A 22580-nucleotide genomic window follows, 5' to 3' on the forward strand; every position below is an offset into this window, starting at 1 on the left:
ATACGTTATCCCTTGTAATTCGCCAAGTTGTATCAGCCGACGTACTGCTTCCAAAGGGAGGGGCGGAGTGAGCCGTTGATTGCAATTTGCAACCTCGCCACTAGTTTTCACTGACTGGTCCTTTAATGCAGGTTGATGTGGAAGACTTGCATGTTCACATCTGATACAGCGAGTTTGGTTGTCTTTTAGTGTGGTATAGCCAGAAATGTAACATAAACAAACGCTATGTGGCCCAACTTAACTTTTGCTAGGCATCCCCAAAGAATCAATAACTGTCGAGTAGTTTTAATTTAATTCAATACATCTGATATACAATAGCATTGAGATTATCTAAAATACCAGTTCACCCAAAAATGAAAATTCTGTCATGAATTACTCCCTCTGTAGTTGTTCCAAACCTGTATAAATGTCTTTGTTTGGTTGAACACAGAGAAAGATATTTGGAAGAATGCTTGTAACCAAACAGTTCTTCGACCCCATTGACTACCATATTAGGAAAAGTTACAATGGTAGTCAAACGTGCCCCAGAACTGTTTGCTGTTCTACATTCTTCAAAATATCTTATTTTGTGTTTAACAGAACAAAGAAATGTATACACATTTAGGACAACTCGAAGGTGAGTAAATGATGACAGAGTTTTCATTTTTGGAAATCAACGATCCCTTTAATGATGTTTTGGTTAACCAGATTAATTCAATTCTAACCTTTACAGTGCGTGGACATACAAACAGTTTGCAACAAAACAGTCTGTGTTTTTTTTAATACCCCAGTATTTCATTTTTACAATATCCCAGTTTTGGCCTTCACGCTTTTAGTGTGTAGCAGAGAAATGCAGATTGGAGAGCGGCCATACCAACTGTCTATCTTCACATCTCTGTCACTGTGCTTCCTGTGGCCAACATTTCTGTCCACTTTCTGTGACTTTTCACTGTCAGCCTACCACTCTGAACTTCCTGCCTAACTGTGACACTTGGCACGTTTTATTGCAACATTTTGCAAGCTCTTTCTGTTTTTCAGAGACACTTTTCCAGTCCACAATACATCAGAGCAATACTTGTGTAAATTTGATTTCTGTGGTTGCTTCACTGCAGTTCTTTTTAAAGGGTCATATGGCGTGAACACGTGTTTTTCTGTGTCTTTGGTGTGTTATAAGTTGCCCATGCATGTATTAGACACGTAAAATTGCAAAAATGAAAGTGTTGGAACAAAAGATGCATTCTATCTAAAAGCGAATGCTCACCCAGACCTGCCTGAAACGCCTCGTGTAACCACACCCCGGCGAATCTACATCAGTTCGTGGTATGATTTGACTAAGACCCCCCAAATGTATACGCAAGTAAGGTGGGCGTACCTGTCAGTACAATTGCTTTGGAACCTGATGTTCCAAATATGGTAAGAGGCGTTACATTTCCGTCACACGCTTGCAGTATTTGACCAATCACTACGCACTGGTTAACTGGCCAATCATAGCACACCTCGCTTTTCAGAGCGATGAGCTTTGTACAAAATCTGCGTGTTTCAGAGAGGCGGGGCAAAGAGGAGATACAAACATGCATGGTATGTGGAAAATACGGCGTTTTTAACCTTAAATTGTGTATACACATTGCATTACATCTAAAACAAACGATAATATTCGTTTTAGCCATGTCATATGACCCCTTTAAAGTGGGATGCTGGGAAACGTAGAACATCTCAGCCCAAGCATATCTTGTTTGTGGTCAATGCACAAATCCAAACCACACATACGCAACAATCACAATCACTTTTGAGTTAGCCAGTGATGGAGAGTCTCCACACGTCCAGCCACATGTGATGACTAGGGTTGGGTTTCATAAGAAATTTTCCAATTCCGGTTCCATTTTTGCCTAACGATTCCTGGTTCCGATTCCGGTTCCATTTAAATTAAGTATTATTTTTTAACTATTTTATCTTAATTGAATGTAGTGTTGCTCATTGTAAGGTAGTAAGTAATGTTGAGTAATGCTAATCCATCAATCACATGTGCTTTAAAGTTGATGTTTTTACACTATCAATAACATCCAAATAGTCTGATGAGGGCTAAACAGTTGCTCATTTCCCTAAAGTAATGACATATTAAACAAAATGAATAACATTTTGTTTTTAAATGTTAACTGTCATACACATTCGATGTATGCACACATTGATCTCTATTTCACAAATAATAAATGCAGTCCAGGAGAGGGTGAGATGCAGTGAGTCCTTTCCACATTTTTAACATTTCAAATGCATTAAAATAAGTTTTTTCTATCACTTTGTTTATCTCTCTTGAAATGACATGTACATTAAATAATCTAACCCTCCCATGTACATAACAACAGCAGTGTACTTATTTTGTGGTACATACCGATTGATCAGTATGTAAATGACAACATGAAACAAGTATAATGTAATTTAGTGGTAGCAGGAGCTGCGCGCTGACAGTATGTGTACATTCAAACAAAACAACGTGCAGAGTTATCAAGGACGTGAGTGCACATACTGGAAAACGTTGTGTTCGGCAAGACGAGGCGCGACGAGTCTGTGGAGTGCGCATACAGTCAACGATGTGTTCGGCAACGACGTGGTGCTACGTGTCTGTGGGGTGCGCGTACAACCATGGAAACTGTTATGTTCGTCAGTGAAAGGCGTGACGCGTCTGTGGAGTGCGTGTACAGTCATTGAAAATGATCTTTTCAGTGATTAAAGAAGCGGCGCTGCGTTTCTGTTTGCTTTGTGACATCCTTTATGGGAAACGGTGGGGCAAGGAACTTGTAAATTGCTCACGGTTCCAGTTCTTTTTACAGACCCGGTTCTGGATAGGAACCGGTTCTCGGTTCCCAACCCTAGTGATGACAGATCTAGACAGATGCTGGCCGGCTGTTGTGTTCCTGAAGCCCATCATTCCATCCGTTTAGGATTCGGTTGGATACACCGACCTAGAGCCGAAAACTGGTGTTCCATTAAAAATGTCGGCGTGATTAGTCTAGAACTGTGTTTGGTGTTGTAATTATGCTCCGAGCATCAGGCCCGTGACATGATGCTCCCTCACCGCAGTTCGCCATTCGTTCCGACTCGGTCATTACACAACATTAACTAATGGGTCTCACATCATAGCCTCGTACGGCACCGCTCACACACACACACACCATCCTTCTCTCTGGAAACCAGGGGGGGAACGCAGTGAGTCGATTGGCTTAGTTAAACACGTATAAATATGATTAGGACAGACGGTGGATAAACCATCGTGCTCTCATCACAAGCGTGAGAGAGATACGGGACGTTTGGCTCCGCGAGACTCAGACTGTCTTTCACACAGGCACTCAAGTGAGACCAACATATGTAAAGCACGTCGAGGAAAGCGAGCAGCTCGCGTTGAGCTGTTTACATCTGATCCCTCTCCGCCCACGATGGCTCGGCTTGGCCGGCTCTCTGGAGTTTTGGCTGGAGGAAGGCGGCCGTTCGTGAGCTCGCGACTCGTTTGAAATATAGGACACGGGTGCTTTTTTGCGGATTTGCAAACCGTCCCAATTTTCAGCATTCTCAAATGCAGCGTTTGGTCCCACGAGAACGAACCACTTAAGACTCGACTCGCACTCTTTGAAGTCCAGCCATGGTGGCCTGCGCACAGGAAAAAACATGTTTTATAGCTTTTCGTATATGTGTTTGAGAGCGACTTCATTGTAGTTTCTTTGTTCTCCAGCTGTTTAGAGATTTGAGCCACAGCTCTGGGAATGGTTGTCGATTCCGGGACTAGTTCACCCAAATATCCTTGTCACCCTTACATCAGGCTTTAATATTCCTCATCAGGATGTTCATACAACAACAGTTTATAGTAACCAGTTCTTTAAAAGTCATTATGACTGTATTGGACATCTTCTGAAGGCTAACCACTAAAATGTAAAGGCCCAGTGTATGAAATTTACCGCCATCTAGTGGTGAGGTTGCGAATTACAACCTACGCTCACTCCACCGCTCACCCCTCCCTTTCGAAGCGCTACGGTGGCTGACACATGCTTAAGCTGTCGTCATGTTTTCGCATCTTTTTCGTGTCGAAGAAGACTATATATTTATCAAACGCGCTCTGTAGAACAGTTTGTCCGTTTAGGGCTACTATAGAAACAACATGGTGAATTTGATGCAAGGGGACCCGCGGTGTATGTAGATGGAAATAGCTCATTTTAAGATGGTAAAAACATAACACTTCATTATGTAAGGTCTTTATACACCTCTGAAGACATAGTTATGTCTATTATATACTGTATTGCATTTCTGTCAATAGATACTGCTTAATCTTACACATTGCACCTTTAAGTTGGTATTTACTGATAATCTTTCCTTCAGATGATGTCATGACATGTACTACAAAAGTTATGTGAACAACAACAACAATGGTGACAAAACTTTGGTGAATAACATGAATAATGACAGTTTTTGACTTTAAAGTCTTTCTCAGATGAAGAAGCAAAGTTTAACCTACCGCAGAGCTCCAGAGTTCATTTGAAGATTCGCTATGACATACTGCGGTTTATCTCTCTCACAGCTGGCTGTCCAGGCTTGTTTTCCTTCTAGCATCCTTTCTTGTCTTTTTGGGGCTGTTATTAATTTAAATAAAGCTGCTTTTGATATCGACCACATCTAGCACCCATTCTCTCTCATTGTTTATGTAGTGTGAAAGCGTTTTATATAAGTTAATACTAGCGTTGTCGAGCAGATACACAAGCAGAGCTACACAGTCGAGATCAATGAATGTGAAAAGTGTCAGTGGGAGTTAAACCAAAATAAATTCTTTAGAGGTTTTCTACTGCAAGCTTACTAGTAAAAATATTGATCCTAATGAGTGAGTTAAGTGAGTTTAGAAGTTGTTTGTTTCACCAAAGTTTGTTTCACTTCTGCTTGCCTAAAGTGATTTTCATCACTTGTCCAAAAATTCTCACTTAGGCCTTTTTTCCTTTGGTTTTACTCCGTGTACTAAACTTCAGATGAATCCCCCTCCTCCCTTTCCATTTTACACAAGTGATCCATTACAGTTCTGCTTGGTGCATTATTACATTGAAAGTGCACCCGAGTGATGATATTTCACGCTAAATTCGATTACTTGACGCGTCACATCTGGAGACTGTTGCTCCTTCTCAGTTTCTGATGTTTCTCTCTCTGTCTGTACAGCTTCCTTGTCAAAAGGGCAGCTGAATGGATGTGGGTCTAAAGGAGGACATAAGGAGGACGGGTCACGCTCTCAGAGTACAGATGGAGGCAGTGAGTATTCTGAGGACTACCCGGCCAAAAAGAGGTGAGTGATCTCTCTTTTCCCCTCTCTTTCTCTCTCTCTCTCAGAGGTCAGTGTTAAAGATTTGGTTGGTTCCCTGGTGGATAACTCAAGCTGAGGAAAGCTGAGGTAGCAATTTTCTCAAGCTGAAAAAGTGAGTATGAAACAGGACGGCGTTATTCTGAGAAAGTTGTGGCTGTCTCGTGATGTCAGCTGGGCTGTTTTTGACTTAGCTTGTTTCCTCTCGTTTCTGGCTTTATTTAGCAGAAAATGACGCATGGCCATATCTGTAGTAAGAAAAATGTAGCTTAATTGAAAGGAGTCTGAAGACCTTATTACAAGTGGTAATTAATGTTCCGTCACGGTTGTCACTTTAAGGGCGTTTTCACACCTATGTATCGATTGCTTTGTTCCGAAACCGGGGGTTAAATCGCTACAATATTGAAATTTATTTTAGTTCGGTTTGCATTCACAAGGCAATATTTCCAAACGGACCAAACTTTGTTAATAAAAGTCACGTGCGAGTAAACTCTCCTTCGATTGGTCAGAGTGCATCTGTTTATTTTCCGGTCGGTAATGCGAGTGATAATGAGCGTCAGCTGCGCGTTGCGCGTTTCTCACGGCGGAGTTCGGGAAGCATAAAAGGAGGAGAAGGACGAGAGAGAACCAGGCCTGGATTTTATGTTATGTTTTATTGTTTTTGTGTGGCCGGCAGTCGACTGTGAAGGAGCTGTCAGCACTTTACTTTCGTTTTGTTGTTTGTTTATTTTATTAAAAGTTTGGTTTAACGTTCGCCGGTTCTCGCCTCCTTCCCTCCTTACTTTGAACATTGTTACAGGGAGCCATTAGCAAAACAATCCCTTTTGCGTCACGCAACTTTACATAATTACCCATCATACATTGTGATACAGTCTGGTTCGTTGGTCCGTTGGGTCGGATGGCATTCACACGTCTACCGAACCGCTCCAGAGTTCGCTTGCAATCGGGTCGAGACCACCTTGTTCAGGCGGTCTCGGAGCGATTGTTTTGGGGCGGATCCTAGCGCGATTGCCGTGTTCACATATGCCTAAACGAATCGAACCAAGAGAGAAAACGCACCAGGTTCCGAAACAAACCCTTATGTGTGAAAATGCCCTAAGACGCACTGAAACATTTTCTAATAAATTTGAAGAGGAATGAGTGCTATTAAGTCACAGTACTCAATTAGCTCTTGTAATTTCAGATTTTGTAATCGTCAAATTGTAATGGCTCTGAAGAAAAATCTAAATGGACAGAGGGAAAAAGTGGCTTTCTGCGGCCGTACCTTTAAGACCTGAAAATGGTATGAGAAGGAGGAAGTGGATCTGAAAAAATAAGATCCTCAAAAATAAGTAGTGCATAGGGGCCACATGGTGCATTTTAAGGGCCTCCATCATTCTTCAATTGACCTTCAATTGGGTTTGGATGCAAGTGATGCAAACAATCGTGTGTTTTGCATAATATTAATTGAAGATGGAAGATTTAAATGGTTAGGAATAGGAATAGCTTGCCTAAAAATCACAATCTGTTTACTTACCTTCATGGTTTTTCAACCTTGTGTGACATGCTTACATTTCATGTAAATGCTTTGAAAAGTTGCTTGTTTTTTATCATGCAATTATAATGAATGGAGACTTTCAAGCTTCCAACGGGATGTAAAAATACTATAAATGCATTATAAAGGGATTCGCTGTAATTTACAACACAATCCAGGTCTTCTGAAGCCAATCAGTAATTTATAAAACAGCCTTAAAATGACGTTTTCAGTCAAAAAGTACACACACAATTTTCATTTTTAGTATTTCAAACACAAAGGAGCAAACTCACTGTCTTTATACTTGATTGTGCTTATTTTTTGGTTTTGTGTCTTGCTATTCCATTCTATTGTTAAAGCAATGGTCAGATTGCTTGTATTGAATGCCTTTGAAAATGTTCCTACTATATACTTCAAACTCAGTTAGGGTCTGGGGCTGGAGCTATGTACTGAAAATAAATGTCCTGTTTATTTTTTTAATGATTAAGATGAACGGCTCTGTGATAGAAGCAGTCCTGATAAGGAACGGCATGTATACATTAAAGCTATGGTGCATTAAGCTGCAAGCTTGCAAAAAGACTCTCGAGCATCTCAAAATGCATTGCAGGATCTTTTCTGGGTACTTTGCCATGTTAGCTGCTTCTCAGACACATCCGAGAGTTCCGTGCAATGTTAAGACATCAAAGGCATGCTCCCAATGTAAAGGGTAGGCTGGAGAATTGAATTGAAGATGCTTTTATAGACAGCGGACAACTGCGGCAGCTCACTAGGTTTTGGAAGAGTCCTGATGTATTATTGTTGATGTCTTAATCCATACACGACCCAATGTTCGAGTCTATCCCTTTGCCGTAGGTTACAAATTCTTAAGTCCCCCATCATCTCTCAAACAGGCTTTGACTTTGATCTGCATGTATGGTTGCACTCAATGCTCAATCCCACAGTATTCACAAAGATGGGAGGCATTGCCGCTATGGAACACCTATTCATCAGGCTCAATGTTTAATGACACAACTTTCATGGCGTGCCATAAACCCCCTCACAAGCACGCTTGCCTAGGCCCGCTGAAGAGGCTTTTCTTCCTCTGAATTAATCCCACCACCGGCTTCAGAGAAACAAAACACCTCTGAGCACAGACGCCGCTTCAAAGGCGACGCTGCCCAGCGCCCACCAAGCGACGCGGGAATGCCGCACGGCTGCGACCAGACCCCAGCAGATGTCCGTTTCAACCCCCTCATGAAAAACCATTCAGCCAGAGTCCTTCTGTGCATTGAGTTTTGAGAGAGATATGACGTGCAGCACCTGCCTCTGGTCTACCTGTCATTTAATACCCTGTTATAATTGTGAATCGATCATCTTTAAAACAGCTCTGCATTTAGAGACGGAATGAGACAAAAAGATGCTGAAATAGTGTGAAGGAAAATAAAGAGAAACTGAGAAGAAAAGATTTAAGTAAAGAGAAGCATTGCAACCGCGAAGCATTGCAACCGCAAAGCATTGTGGGCAGTTTCCCCTGTTCAGGAGAGGCCTGGTCTTATTGCAAAATCTGCTGAATATTCCTTTTTATTTATTTTAGCCGCCTGGCAATATTTTTAGATTATCTTTTAAATGCATAATAATGCGAACTTGTAAAGTTTGCACTATTGATTAGAATAATTTGTGTCTTTTCAGGTTTTTGTTTAGTAGGATACATGTCCGTTCATTTGGGTACAGTTCACCAAAACATGAAAATTCTGTCATAATCATTTTCACACCCTCGAGTTGTTATAATCCTGTGTAAATTGTTCTGCTAAACACAAAGAACGATATTTAGAAGAATGTTTGAAACCAAACAGTTCTGGGGCACTATTGACTTCCATTGTAGGGAAAAGTCAGTGGTGCCCCAGAACTGTTTAGTTTCCCACATTCTTCAAAATACCATATTTTGTGTTCAGCAGAATAAAGAATGTTATACAGTTCTGAAACAACCCGATTGTGAGTAAACAATGACAGAATTGTCATTTTTGGGTGAACTGTTCCTTTAATGCAGCTCAATGGCTTCCACGAAACATCTTTCTCTTGTTGAAAATTCTTGTGGAATTGGTCTGTCATTTAAAACCCTTTTATAATTGTGAATCAATCATCTTTAAAACAGCTCTGCATTTAGAGACGGAAGTGTGAAGGAAAATAAAGAGAAACTGAGAAGAAAAGAGAAGCATTGCAACCGCAAAGCATTGTGGGCAGTTTTCCCCCGTTCAGGAGAGGCCTGGTCTTAAAAGGATAGTGCTGGGCAACTTTTTGGGCATCTGGTACCAACACTCAATCGACTGTAACTATGAGTCCGATTGAGGCGGTGCCAACGTCTCTCACACCTGGTCTCCAATACACCCAGGAAGAATAAGAGGCAAAGAGAAAAACACAGGGCACAGGTGCGGGGGCTGGGCCAGGTTGCAGGGGGAGCGATGTGGAAAGCTGTTGGGAGTAGACTGCTGTTTGCATTCCCAGGATCGGGATGCAGAAAGGGCCTGCTCCGAGTTTCTGAGTGCCAAATGTCAGTCTGGTAACATCCCACCCCTCATTTAGCAACGCAGCTGCCAGGCTCCCTAAATACACCCAGAGAACACAAGGAGGCACCAAATGTGGCAGACCCTGAAAAGGGCTTTCTTTATGTGTTTGTGTGTTTACTTGGTTGAGATCCACTCTTACAGAGACCATCATTGGAATTGTTTGTCTATAGTGACTGCGCAGTTACCACCAGATCTTTTGTGTTTGGCCAATGCTGCTCTTACGCGTTACAACGCATCTGTTGGGATGCGATCTTAATGGAATATGAATCATTTTTTTAAATGTCAAGTTGAGAGCATTGCATTATGGGATACATTGTTTGCATAATATCACGTTATACACACTGCAAACTACTTAAAAATATTTTGCTAGTTTTATTTCGGTAGAAATCAACATGCAGTAGGTTACATTACTGGTCCACAGTCTAAAGCAATTCGTTGTGCATTTAGTTTGATCAATCTTACTTTAAAGGGATAGTTCACCCCAAAATAAAAATGTTCATCATTTATTCACCCTCATGTCATTACACTTCTGTGGAACAACTATCCCCTTAATAAAGTCTTTCTCTTCTCTCCACTTTAAAGTACGCCCTATTCATAAAGACACATGACGATTGCAACATCTATGCATATGGCTATACTGTATAACAGTCAAATTGATTTTCCTCTGAATATGCTGGCAGCCCTACATACCGCACAATCCGCTTTGAAGTTACTGCAGATCCATGTCGCTGATTTAACATGATTGGAGCCGTGACTCATGTTTTGGGAGCCGTACGCAGCGGTGTAGCGTGAGAAGAGGGTTCTCAGGTAGGCCGCTTGGCTCCATTCTCTGTCTGATTCACAGGGCAGGAATGTCCTGTGTTTGAGGAGCCGGGCTGAGGTATTTGCTCACCACACAATCGCGGCTGCCGATTGGTTGTGCCTGGATGAGTGGGAACAGTGGGTTGTAATCTCTGCTGTTGTGCCCAGGTATGTTCGGACATGTCATATTTGTTACCGATAACGCTTGATAAGTAAGTTCACCTCGGTGTTGATACATCCGCGTATACGCATGATCCCTTTAATGCTTGTTCTGTTTATGCTCTAATACTCTTATCGCTCTTAAACTCTTTGCCAACAGTGGAAGCGGTGTTGAATGGCAGCCATGATCCATTAGCTGAGTTTGGGCCTCTGAGTTATGTCTGGTGCTCTTAACCCCTTTTATCAGGCTTGTCAGTTTAGCACATTAATTAGTACAATTATGTATTTATTTATTTTTTAAATGCCCCTGACTTAAAAAGTGGTTTTGATGCTGCATGATGACATGTAGAGAGCAGACTGCATGGAACAAGCAAGTATTCACATAGTATCCGTCAAAAATGAAACAAACCCAAATATAAGATCTTGATGCATGCTTTTTACTATTGAACTACTTGACACAGCTTCTTGAAGACACAGCACTTTAAGATTTCAAGATGTCGACGAAATACAGTTGTCTATGCATGGATAAGTAGACATTTGTCTACAATAGATAGATTGCTGTAGACTGTAGGCCATTGATGTTCAATGATATAGACTTCAATTCTTTACACTGTCATAAATATGTGTTTGTGGGTGTGTTGCAGAGGAAGTTTGCTTATGGCCTTGACACCTCACAGTCTGTTTTTTGACTCATGCCAACAAGTGTCTCCTCAACAGTGCGCATATAGGCTGTGGGTGTGTACAGACTTCAGTCCCTGTAAGAAAGGGCTAAAGAGACAGTTTTCTTGTTTTAAGTTTTTATACAGAATCAAATGACAATCCCTGCTTTCCAATCCACTTCTAACACCCTTTGTGGTTCCTTACATTGGTGAGAAGACCTGCTATTGAACCTTATCAACTCAACTCAACTCAACTTTATTTATATAGCGCTTTTACAATTTTCATTGTTACAAAGCAGCTGTACATGAGACACATTGACTACAAGCAAAACAATCAAAGTTGTACCTGCAAAAACAAGAAAAGGTTGAAAACACAGAAGACAGACACACCCACACACAAAACACTCCACACACACAACAGGCACACGCACCAACACACACAGACACAGAGACACACACACACACACACACGTACGTACACAGACAAGTACGCACACACACACACGCTCAGTGAGAGCACACATTTAGGATAAAGGAGAGAGAAGCACAGGTCAAATATAACAGATAATAAATTCCTATATGCAATATTAATTAAGTAAAACTTTAAGATTCTAAAGCAGCCCCCCCGGTCAGGCAGATAGTGCAAAAACAGTATGCAAACGGTGGCGAGGAACCCAAAACTCTAATCGAGAAAAAAAACCTCAGGAGAACCCAGGCCCAACCAGGGGATTCCAGTTCCCCTCTGGCAAAAGCTGCTGCCTCTGCACAAGCTCCAGAGAACTTGCACAACAAGGCTAAATAAAATAAATAAACTTAATAATAAAATAAATTATAGTTTAAGATTATCATTAATAATCTAATAGCATTTGAAGTTTTGTGGTGAAGACATGTCAAGAGACCGCGTCCTTCTTTATCCAGCTCTATCATCTCAGCTCTTGTCAGGTCCCCACTTCCCATTCTCCGCTCTACCATCAGGTCAGGCCATGAACTGCATCCTGCTCGCTGTGGTAACCTTGGAACAATGAGACAAGACTGGCTGAGAGTAGAGTACTGTTCTGTACTCTTTGATGCAACAAGTACATCAGTTGTGTTTTTGGTTCCGGTTGATCTAACTAATGCAGCCTAAACCCTCTGAAGATTTATATTATGGAAGAGTAGTGTATGCAAGATTAAAAAGATGCGTCTTTAGTCTAGATTTAAACTGACAGAGTGTGTCTGCCTCCCGGACAGTGCAGGGAAGACTATTCCAAAGTTTAGGCGCTAGATAGGAAAAGGATCTACCACCTGCACTTGATTTTGAAATTCTAGGTATTACCAACTGACAGGACGCCTGAGAGCGTAATGCACGTGAAGGACTGTAATACAAAAGGAGTTCATTCAAGTACTGAGGAGCTAAACCATGTAAGGCTTTATAGGTAATAAGCAAGATTTTAAAGTTAACGCGATGCTTTATAGGTAACCAGTGCAAGGTTGACAGAACCGGGCTAATATGTTCATACTTTTTTGTACGTGTAAGAACTCGAGCTGCCGCGTTTTGGACCAATTGGAGTTTTTGTAATAAGCCTGCAGGGCAACCACCTAACAGTGCATTACAGTAATCTAGTCTTGATGTCATGAATGCATGAATTAACTTCTCTGCATCTGAGATTGACAGCATATGACGTAGTTTAGATATATTCTTAAAATGGAAAAACGCAATTTTACAGGTGTTGGCGACGTGGCTCTCAAATGACAGATTACTATCGAATAGAACGCCAAGATTCTTTGCTGACGACGAGGGTTTTATGGAACATCCGTCAATAGTTAAACAGTATTCTTGGTTGTTACTTATAGCAGTTTTCGGTCCAATAAGTAACACTTCCGTTTTGTCCGAGTTCAGTAATAAAAAGTTGTTACTCATCCAGTTTTTTATATCGACTATGCATTCCATTATTCGATGGAACTGCTGTGTTTCATGAGGCTTCGAGGAGATATAAAGTTGAGTATCATCAGCATAACAGTGAAAGCTAACTCCGTGTCGCTTTATTATATCTCCTAGAGGTAGCATGTATAATGCGAAGAGCAGAGGCCCTAAGACTGAGCCCTGTGGTACACCGTACTGGACTTGCGATTTGCGTGACACCTCATTGTTTATTGCTACAAATTGAAAACGGTCGGATAAATAAGATTTAAACCATTTCAAAGCTATTCCCTTAATGCCGACATAATTTTCGAGTCTATGTAGGAGTGTGCTGTGGTCAATGGTATCGAATGCAGCACTAAGGTCTAGCAGCACCAATAACGAGATACAACCTCGGTCAGACGCCAATAGCAGATCATTTGTAACTCTGATCAAAGCAGTCTCTGTACTGTGACATGCTCTAAATCCAGACTGGAATTCTTCATTGATGTCATTCCTTTGGAGGAAGGAGCATAATTGAGTTGAAACTACTTTTTCCAGAACTTTAGATATGAAAGGTAGATTCGATATAGGCCTGTAGTTCCTTAGTTCTCTAGGGTCGAGTTGGGGTTTTTTGACAAGGGGCCTTATAACAGCCACCTTATATGCTTTAGGCACATGTCCTAATGTCAGAGATGAGTTAATAATACCAAGAAGAGGATCTATAATTTCTGGGAGCATCTCTTTCAGTAGATTTGTAGGTATAGGGTCTAGTATGCATGTTGTTGATTTAGATGATCTAATAATTTTAGACAGCTCATCTTGATCTACGGTATAAAATAATTGCATTTTCTCCTTAAGGGCGCTGTAGTTAGTTTGTTCAGCGGGTTTCACTTCTGATTGCATTGTTATAATTTTTTCTCTAATATCTTGGATTTTATATGTGAAGTAGTTCATAAATTCATCACTGCTATGCTGATATACAGGATCAGAAGTCACTGACGATTTATTTTTTGTTAATTTAGCCACCGTGTTAAATAAAAACCTAGGGTTGTGCTGGTTTTCTTCTATTAGTGATGAAAAGTAGGCGGATCTAGAAGTTATTAGGGCTTTCCTGTATTTTCGAATACTATCCTTCCATGCTGTACGAAATACCTCTAATTTAGTTTTCTTAAAGTTGCGCTCCATTTTTCGGGCCGCTTTCTTTAGAGCCTGAGTGTGTTCATTATACCACGGTGTGGGGCTGCCATTTTTAATCTTCTTTAAACGTAGTGGAGCAACTTTGTCTAGCGTTACCGAGAAGGTGGAATTAAAATTTTCAGTGGTAATGTCAAGATCTTCAACGTTATTTCTCATGATTTGAGACAATTCGGGCAGATTATCGAGAAACGCATCTTTGGTAGTTGAAGTTATTGTTCTACCATATTTGTAACAATGAGTTTTATTTGCAGCCGTAGGCCAGTGAAGCAAACATAATACCAGATAATGATCCGAAATGTCTTCACTCTGCTGAAGGATTTTAACGTCGTCCACATTTATACCGTAAGACAGTATTAAATCTAAAGTATGATTACGAAGGTGAGTGGGTCCTGACACATGTTGACTAATGCCCATGGAGTTAAGAGTGTCTTTGAAAGCCATTCCTAAGGCATCTGTAACGTTATCTACGTGGATGTTAAAGTCACCAACGACAAGGAGTCTATCTGCGGCCAGTACTAGTTCTGATAAGAACCCACCAAATTCTTTAATAAAATCTGTGTGGTGCCCTGGAGGCCTATATACAATAGCTAGAATCAATTTAAAAAGTGTTTTATCTTTAGTATTAGGTGTTGAAACATGAAGAACCATGACTTCAAAAGAATTATATTTAGAGTTCGACTTCTGGGAAATGCTAAGAGAGTTATTGTAAAGTGCTGCGACACCTCCCCCTCTGCCTTTTAGACGAGGCTCGTGTTTATAATAATAATCTTGGGGGACAGATTCATTTAAAGCAATATAATCATCTGGTTTTAGCCATGTTTCTGTCAAACAGAGCATGTCTATTTTATGATCTGTTATCATATCGTTAACAAAAAGTGCTTTATTAGAGAGAGATCTAATATTTAGCAATCCGAGTCGTAACAGTTGATTATCTGTATTTTGTTCATGTTTAGTTTGTTTAACGTTTATTAAATTACTTTCAAGAGGTTTACGCATTATTTTATGTTTGCTAATCCGGGGGACAGACACAGTCTCTATTTTGTGATGTTTGGGAGAACGGATTACTACATGTTGTACATTTTGTGTATTCTGCGACGTGAGACGGCAAGCAGACAGTTGGTTAAGCCATACTGTCTGCTCCCTGACCTGGGCCCCAGCGAGTCAAATTTTAGCATTAGCATTAAGACTTTTTGCCATATTTCTAGACAGGATGGAAATCCCAGTCCAGGAGGGATGGAGACCATCTCGTTTCAACAGGTCAGGTCTGACTCTTCCAGTTATTTATAAAAACTATATCATTCTGCAGGCACCACTCAGACAACCAGCCATTTAGTGAAAATAATCTGCTATAAATCTCATCACCACGATAAGCATTGAGGGGGCCAGAGAATATTACAGTGTCTGACATCATGCTTGCGAGCTCACACACCTCTTTAATGTTATCTTTTGTGATCTCCGATTGACGGAGTCGAACATCATTTGTGCCGACGTGAATGACAATCTTACTGAATTTACGATTATGATGAATGTTAACTACACACATGGCAAAAAGCTTTTTATTACAAGCTGTAGTCTGATTGGCTGGCTTTATGTAGGCTAGTTTACAGAAGACACGGGTCAGTCTGGTACCAGCATGCCAAAATGAGCGCTAGAAGTAGACGTCAATGGCTCTTTTGTCTCTTATGCTCTATATTATATTTATTTTTAGGCTCATCCATATTAAATACAGTAGTTGGTTTTGATACCATGTTGTTGCATGATGGTTTCTTTAATGTCATCCATTTTAGATTCACCTGCCCCTAGGGGTGGGTGGAATGAGTAATGTTATTTCACGGTGGCAATCTCCTATTATAATTATATATCTTATACTTCCTCTTTCTTAGATTGATTTAATTTTATTTTGGTTATTTATTACAATTCATTTAAATGTTCACCATAGTTATAATGTAGGCAAGTAATGAAAATGCACGGAAGATATCAGATTTATTCATATTTATCTTCTAGGCTATATCATATGTATACAGTGGGAAGATAGACAATATGTATGACAATTAAGTATGAAGATGAAGAATATATGCACAAACAATGAGAATGCATGTGTATGACTGGTGTTATAAACTGGTGTTCATGGAGTCTGTACTGTAGGTCTTAATCGCTCGTCACTTTCTATTAGATGCGCACTGTTAGTGTGTTGCGAGTCTTTTTTGTCTTTCGGTTTGTTTATTCTCGCGCTTGAGCAGCAGACTTATGTGTCAAGACAGACGGGAGGATGGCGTGGGTTCTCAGCATCTGGCTCAGTGCCAGTCTAGACCACCTGTCTGAGCTCAGCCTGGCTGCTCTATTGTTAAACCACACCGGCTGGGTTAAGTTGCAGTCCTTTATAAAGAGTGACGGACGTCTTAAATAGAGACACGGGATTTGGACAAGGACTTTTTTTAAAGGAGTGCTGCTCTCGCTTACTCTCAGACCTCTACAGTCTCAGCAGCACAAGCTTTCCATTACGTAACGAAAAGCCTTTGGTTGCCTTTAATGAAATCAAGTCCAAATTGGATTAAGCGTGTAGACTGCCACGTTGGTATCGTTTAGGTTCTGGATAGCCGTCATCCTGCAGGAACTTTATAGTCAAAACTCCCAGAGTGAATGTGAAGGCAGCATAGTTTATACGTTTTTTCTGGACCCCCAAAGTCATGTAAACGCACTCGAGCTTAGATTTAAAGCTATGGCGAGCCAAACAAGAACCCGTAAATACGAGTTTACAGCAGAAATGAAAATGCTGTAGTTTTGGTTTTCTGGTATAAATGACATAATTCATTACACTTATCGTTACATTCAGCTCTCGTTTATTCACAGTTTAAAATGTGATGCTACTGTAACTTGCATTTCCCAGTGAAACTGATGAACAACAAGAAAACATGTAGGGTAGGTTTTTATCATTTTGTTTTTAGTTTTATTGTAGTTGTAACAAGCTTTTAACAAGCTTTTATTTGATATATTTTTAGTTTTAGCAATTTAATAATTTATATGAGCTTATATAATGTGCTTCTGTCATTGTTTTAATACTATTGTATAGGTTGAAATAGTTTCAAATAATATTCATGCCTACATTTTATTTAATTTAAATTAGTAGAAATGTTTCAACAATAACATTTTATCTAGTGTTATTTTAAATAGGTTTTTTTGGAAATCACACCTGTTCTTTTCACAGCCTTTTTTCAGACCTTGTGTGTGTTAGCCACTCGATAATATGTGTGTTCCTGTGTGTATTTTCTAAAGGCAGTTTCTTACGGTTGGCATTAGTAGGTGAATTCTGAGACTTCAGGATTGTATTTATAAGATGATTAACCTCACAGCCCTGTGTTCACCTGACTAATGATCTTGTATACAAGTACAGAGTGGTGGGGCAAAAGGGTTAAAGGTCAGTATAGTATCGAACGTCTTCCTTACATCCTGCCCAGAGACGCTAACTCAAACAGACATAGAAGCAATAAGAAATTAGCTGCAGTGTATCTGTAGGCCAAAAGTTGATTCCAAATATCTGAAGAAAAGCTCTCCTTAGGGAGGGATGTTGAAATCCCATTCATTTATTCTTCATATCAGGGTCCGATAGTATCTCTCAACAGTGTTTACTGAATCAGAGTGTCTTTGCTCTCTGTAATCTCCCTGAAGACTCAACAGACAAACAGTTTAGAAACTGGATCTGATTTAATGCTGAAAGCAACATGGCATCAAAACAGAGCCTATTTTTTAATAAATGTGCCTGGACTTATTTATAGGAGCACATTGTTTTAAATAAAAATGTTTGTTTTCATAATCCATTAAAATGTAATAACTTTCTGTGCCTCTGAAATGAAAAGGATGTTAATATCTCGTGAACATTTCTGTATCTAGTCAAATCTTGATGGATAGACTCATGTTCCACCTTACATTTTTGTTTTTGCTTGATATTTACTGAAAATGATGTTTACAACAGACGTTAAATGCATTGTGAAGATGTTTAATAGAGTCCTTTAGGTTCTGGTTATTAGAAAACTCTAAAACAATTCTATTACTAATATTAAAATCTACAATACAATTATACTACATATAATACAATTTATCAATCTTTTTAGTTTTATTTTTTATTTTTTAATAGTTTTGGTCGTGGTGTTGTCTCATTGAATTTGTTGCATGTGATTGAATTAAAGCTCGACTTATTTATTTTTTAATCGTTTACTTTATGAGTTGTGTACTTGTATTTAACCTGGAAAGGGCTTTTTCTTTAACGTATGTTATTTGTAAATTTGCTATAGAACTAAATTTGTGTTGTACAATAGTAGTCCTCAAACGTTTTTGTTGTAAGGCCCCCTTTTGTGTCGAGTGCATCACTTTGCTGCCCCCCCAAATAAAAACATAAAATCTTAAACTTAGAATTTTAATTAAACCTAAAATAAATTATAAAATATAAAATAATTATTTTTCTGATGTTTGATTACAGAATTTTAATGATACATTTCTATATTTCATATAACGCCACAAAATCTGTGCCCCCCCGGATCCATGTTGGGGACCTTGGTTTGAGAACCACTGTTGGACAGTATTGAGCATCAGTAATTCTTAGTGTGCCTTGTTTAACCTTTCATGTTTAAATTGATATATTCTTTGAACTTTTCCCTGCTTATTTATTGACGTTCTAACCAAAGTCAGACTCAGTGTTTTTGCATCGTCACCGTTTTTAGCGATTATCATTTCAGAACTGTTTATTAGATCATTGTCATGAATGACCCAGAGTCAGGCTTCTCCCTGAGCTGTTTTGGCTGCTGTTAGCTGCTCGGCACATGTGCGGCTGGCTCCTCACGGTCCTCTCAGAGCCAACTGCTCCGTGCTGGCAGGGGCTGCTGGGAGAGTTTATCAGGACCATGTGGCCCATCTGGAGCTGGTTAGCTTTAGCGGCGAAAGAGAAGTGAGGGAGTCCGATTGTGTACGAGAAACACAGCAAGCCAACAACAGAAAGACGGTTGACTTTACTGAAGAACAGGCTATTCTCTTTTATTAATCATCATTGTCTAGGAACAGAATAAGAATTGTTCAAAAATGATTGGAGTAAATTGATTACTTGAATTTAATCCAGGAGTTGTTGTCCATCAGAGGCTTGGATTTATTTATGGCATGCTTTTATCTGTGCTTTAATGTTTTTTCATGTTTTTGATTGATAGGTGATTTGTGTTCCTGTCTTAACAGTTTTGGTGAAGTTTATAGCTCAGAGCAGCTGCATGTGAAGGAAGATGGATTTACTGATTACAGAATGTGTACTGAGCAGACTTTAGCGAGCAGACTCAAAGTAAACTACATTAGAGATTACAGTCAATCTCCAGAGCTTGTTTAGCTCTGAAAACACAAATCAAATAGATGGCATGCTACACAAACAGAGCGGAGCAGCCCGGCGTATGCTGAGCATTATGAAGCTGTGTTCTGCAGCCCTATCATAGTATGGCCATTGCATGACGGAACGGTTGACACGGGATTAGAATTTTAAAGATTATAGGATTTGTCAATTCAGTAACGTTTAAGGCCTGGTCCAACTTTTAAGGGCAAAATATTACACACAGCACAATGTTTAAATGGAACCACACTTCTCTGTGTATTCTCTGCTGTTAAAATCATCTCGCTTAGTCTGAATAGTTTTGGTGAGGAAAACTGTTATGGGCTTTGTTGAGACTGTTGTTTCCAACATACAGATCTATTGTGTCTTACAGTTTCACAGTGGTTTGCTGTATATTGTTTGCTCACCCCTCACAGCGAGCCTCTTATCCTAGAGTTGCCTCCGTAGATCTGCACGTGACAAAAAACAGGTCCCTTTGACTCAGCATGGAACACTAAGGTTTTTCATATGCCACCTCCCATTTCTTCCCTCCTGAAACTCACACATCTCTGCCCTTGAGGTCTATCAGTGCCTGCCCTCTCCTCACGGCTCCATCTATCTCACTCCTGCGATCATTCATCTCTCTCCCTCCCCGCGAGCATCTCCTCTGCTTCACTCATCTGATCCGGAGAGGGCCAGAGTCTGCTGCTGAGATTAGGAGTGACTCCAGCCGCTGTGGAATGCTTTGATGCTCCGGGCGCTGAGGGGGAGGTGCCGACTCCAAAGGGGTCGCCCCGTTTACTTCTGGCGCCGGCAATGTGCTTTTGTTTGCGGAAGCCCTCTGACTCCTCCTCCTGTTCTGCACGGTTTGGTGCTCTTAGAGGAACATCAGCCATCTTTCAAAACAATCACACACGCTAGAGAACGTGAAGCACTCACTGGAGGCCCGAAGCTTGTGGTACATACATTGATTTATCTCAACGCTGGGCTCCGGTGGATATGGAAAGGCATCTGGTTACCGAAGATTTCACTTCACACCAACAGAGATCACAGAACATGACTGGGCGCTCACAGGCTGTGAATATGAGTTATGTATTTGAGACAGCTTTGGTTGTTTAACGTTGCTTTATCCAAGCAAGCAAACCTAACTTCCAAACATTAGCGTGCATGTGTGTGTTCCCACATGCCTCCATCACATTAGACTTCATGGATGTGTTCCAGTGACATACACTATGCATGGTCTGGTTTACTCCAGCTCCCAGCAGCTGTTGCTTGTAAAGCGAAGTAAAGCAAAGGTTACTAAAGCATTTGGTCTTCATCTCTTCTCCAACCCCCCATCAAGCCCCCGGGATCCAGCTGCTGTTTCTTTTCCATGTGGTGTCTACGCTTCTCACTCTTGCTCATGTCCCAAAAGCTCACCAATGACCAGAGTATATGTAACATCAGAGAGAGGTGTTCTTTGAAGGGTGAGACAGAAGGATTAGAAAAGGATACATCGGGACATCCTGCTATAATCCCTCCCTCCGTGCCTCCCCGGCAGGTGCTGGACGCTCACAGTTTTCTTTTTCATTCACTGCCCCTTCACTTTTTCACTCTCTCTAGATCTTGGCCAGCTGGGCTGATCTCCAGAAAGCCTAATTCACTCTTTGACCTCCTCTTGTCCCTCAACCGTTACAGTGGTGGAGGGTAGATGGAGACAGAGAGAAAGAAACTGAGGCAGATGCAGATTCATTGCAATCTGGAGATAAACACATTGGAGAAACTGGAGGAAGATCCATTGACACTAAAGACAGAAACTTGTTGATGACTTCTGGTTTGATCTCTGAGGTTTAACAGAAATCAATCCAAGGTGTACCTTTTAAACTTGACCTTAGTCACTGCTCATCACTTTTTTGGCAAGCATTAGCTGAATGGTAACTGGATCAGAGTCCTAGTTCCTGAAATGACCTTACCCCATTGTGATACTTATCAGCTGTAAATTATTCATGAGCTTCTTGTTAAAAGACTGGCATTGTAAAAGAACCCATATCTGTCCCATTAAGAAGTGCACAGCTTGGGATGCTCCATGGGGCTATATTATTGCAACGTCTCTCGCCCATCGAGGTAGAGCAAGACCGGCAGTACCAGATTAGTCAATCTCATGGCTCCTCTTTACCCATCCGGTCCGGAAGGATGTGGTTGGATCCCATGTGCAATCTCCATCACTCATGTTGCAGTTTGCGGACTCTTAGAGAAATGCAGAAGGTATGAAATGTACCCAACTTCCTTGGTTGATGTTGGAAGCTTAGTTTGAATTTCATTTATAGACAACTTGATTTTGAGTGCTCAAGTCATTTGGAAAGACTAGCTGGGACAGCCACTGGAACAACCCAAGTTCTGAGGACGCACAAGAACCAATGAATTTCGAAGTAATCAAGTGTACTGTTGAGTTGACTTTCAAATGTGATGTAACAATTTCTAAACTCAAAATATGAAAATTGCTCTGTTTAGGAATTGTTAACGTGTTGTGCAGGCTATACCAGAATGCACCTCTATATCTAAGCTGCTGGATATGTTCATGTCAAACAGTTGGGCATCATGGGTTCTAATACGGAACAGATAGAATAAATAGTCCAATAAAAGTCTTTGAGATTCAGAGCAGTCTAGACTGACTCTATGAACCGTGAGATCCCTCTGTTTTACTGGATCCTTTATTCGCACAGCTGCAGCAAAATTACTCTCATTTAGCTGTGCTAACACATTTAAAAGTAGCAATTCACAGTTCCTAATAATGTTTAGGTTTGTTATGACTACCACGGCAAGGAAAATTATTTTCTTTATTTATTTTATAAAGTACGAATCCTCCTCTGGACAGTGTAAATGAGGTTAAACCTCTGCCTGCAACACTTTAGCAATCAATAAATAATAGGGCAGCTGGATAGCTTGTACGCACCTTGTTGTATTTCTAGCAGCAATGTTGTAAGGGTCGTTTTTTGCGTTTGTGTTTATTGGCTGAATTCTCCACTCGGCTATGAGTAGGTCCCCTGGCGATCTACTTTACCGTGAACTTTTTGCCTGTGTAATATCCACTGATTCATGTCAGTGTTTGGGTGTGGAGCTACAGGCCCCATTTAAAAAGATTGTGCAGGGTTAGAGGGTGAATATATTTCATTTTTGAAAAATGTAATGTTTTTAATCTTGTATGCT

The 22580-nt window shown here is 40.5% G+C and overlaps 1 protein-coding gene across 1 annotated transcript in view; it reads left to right on the plus strand.

Moving 5' to 3' along the window:
- Nucleotides 1-22580, plus strand: part of jarid2b (jumonji, AT rich interactive domain 2b) — a 113235-nt gene that overhangs the window by 56661 nt on the left and 33994 nt on the right. Inside the window, exon 3 of the mRNA XM_057354174.1 lies at nt 5164-5287. Coding sequence (XP_057210157.1) covers nt 5164-5287 — 124 coding nt within the window. The remainder of the gene's footprint in view (nt 1-5163; nt 5288-22580) is intronic.

This window comes from Triplophysa rosa, linkage group LG16 (assembly GCF_024868665.1).
Source record: "Triplophysa rosa linkage group LG16, Trosa_1v2, whole genome shotgun sequence".
Taxonomy (NCBI): domain Eukaryota; kingdom Metazoa; phylum Chordata; class Actinopteri; order Cypriniformes; family Nemacheilidae; genus Triplophysa; species Triplophysa rosa.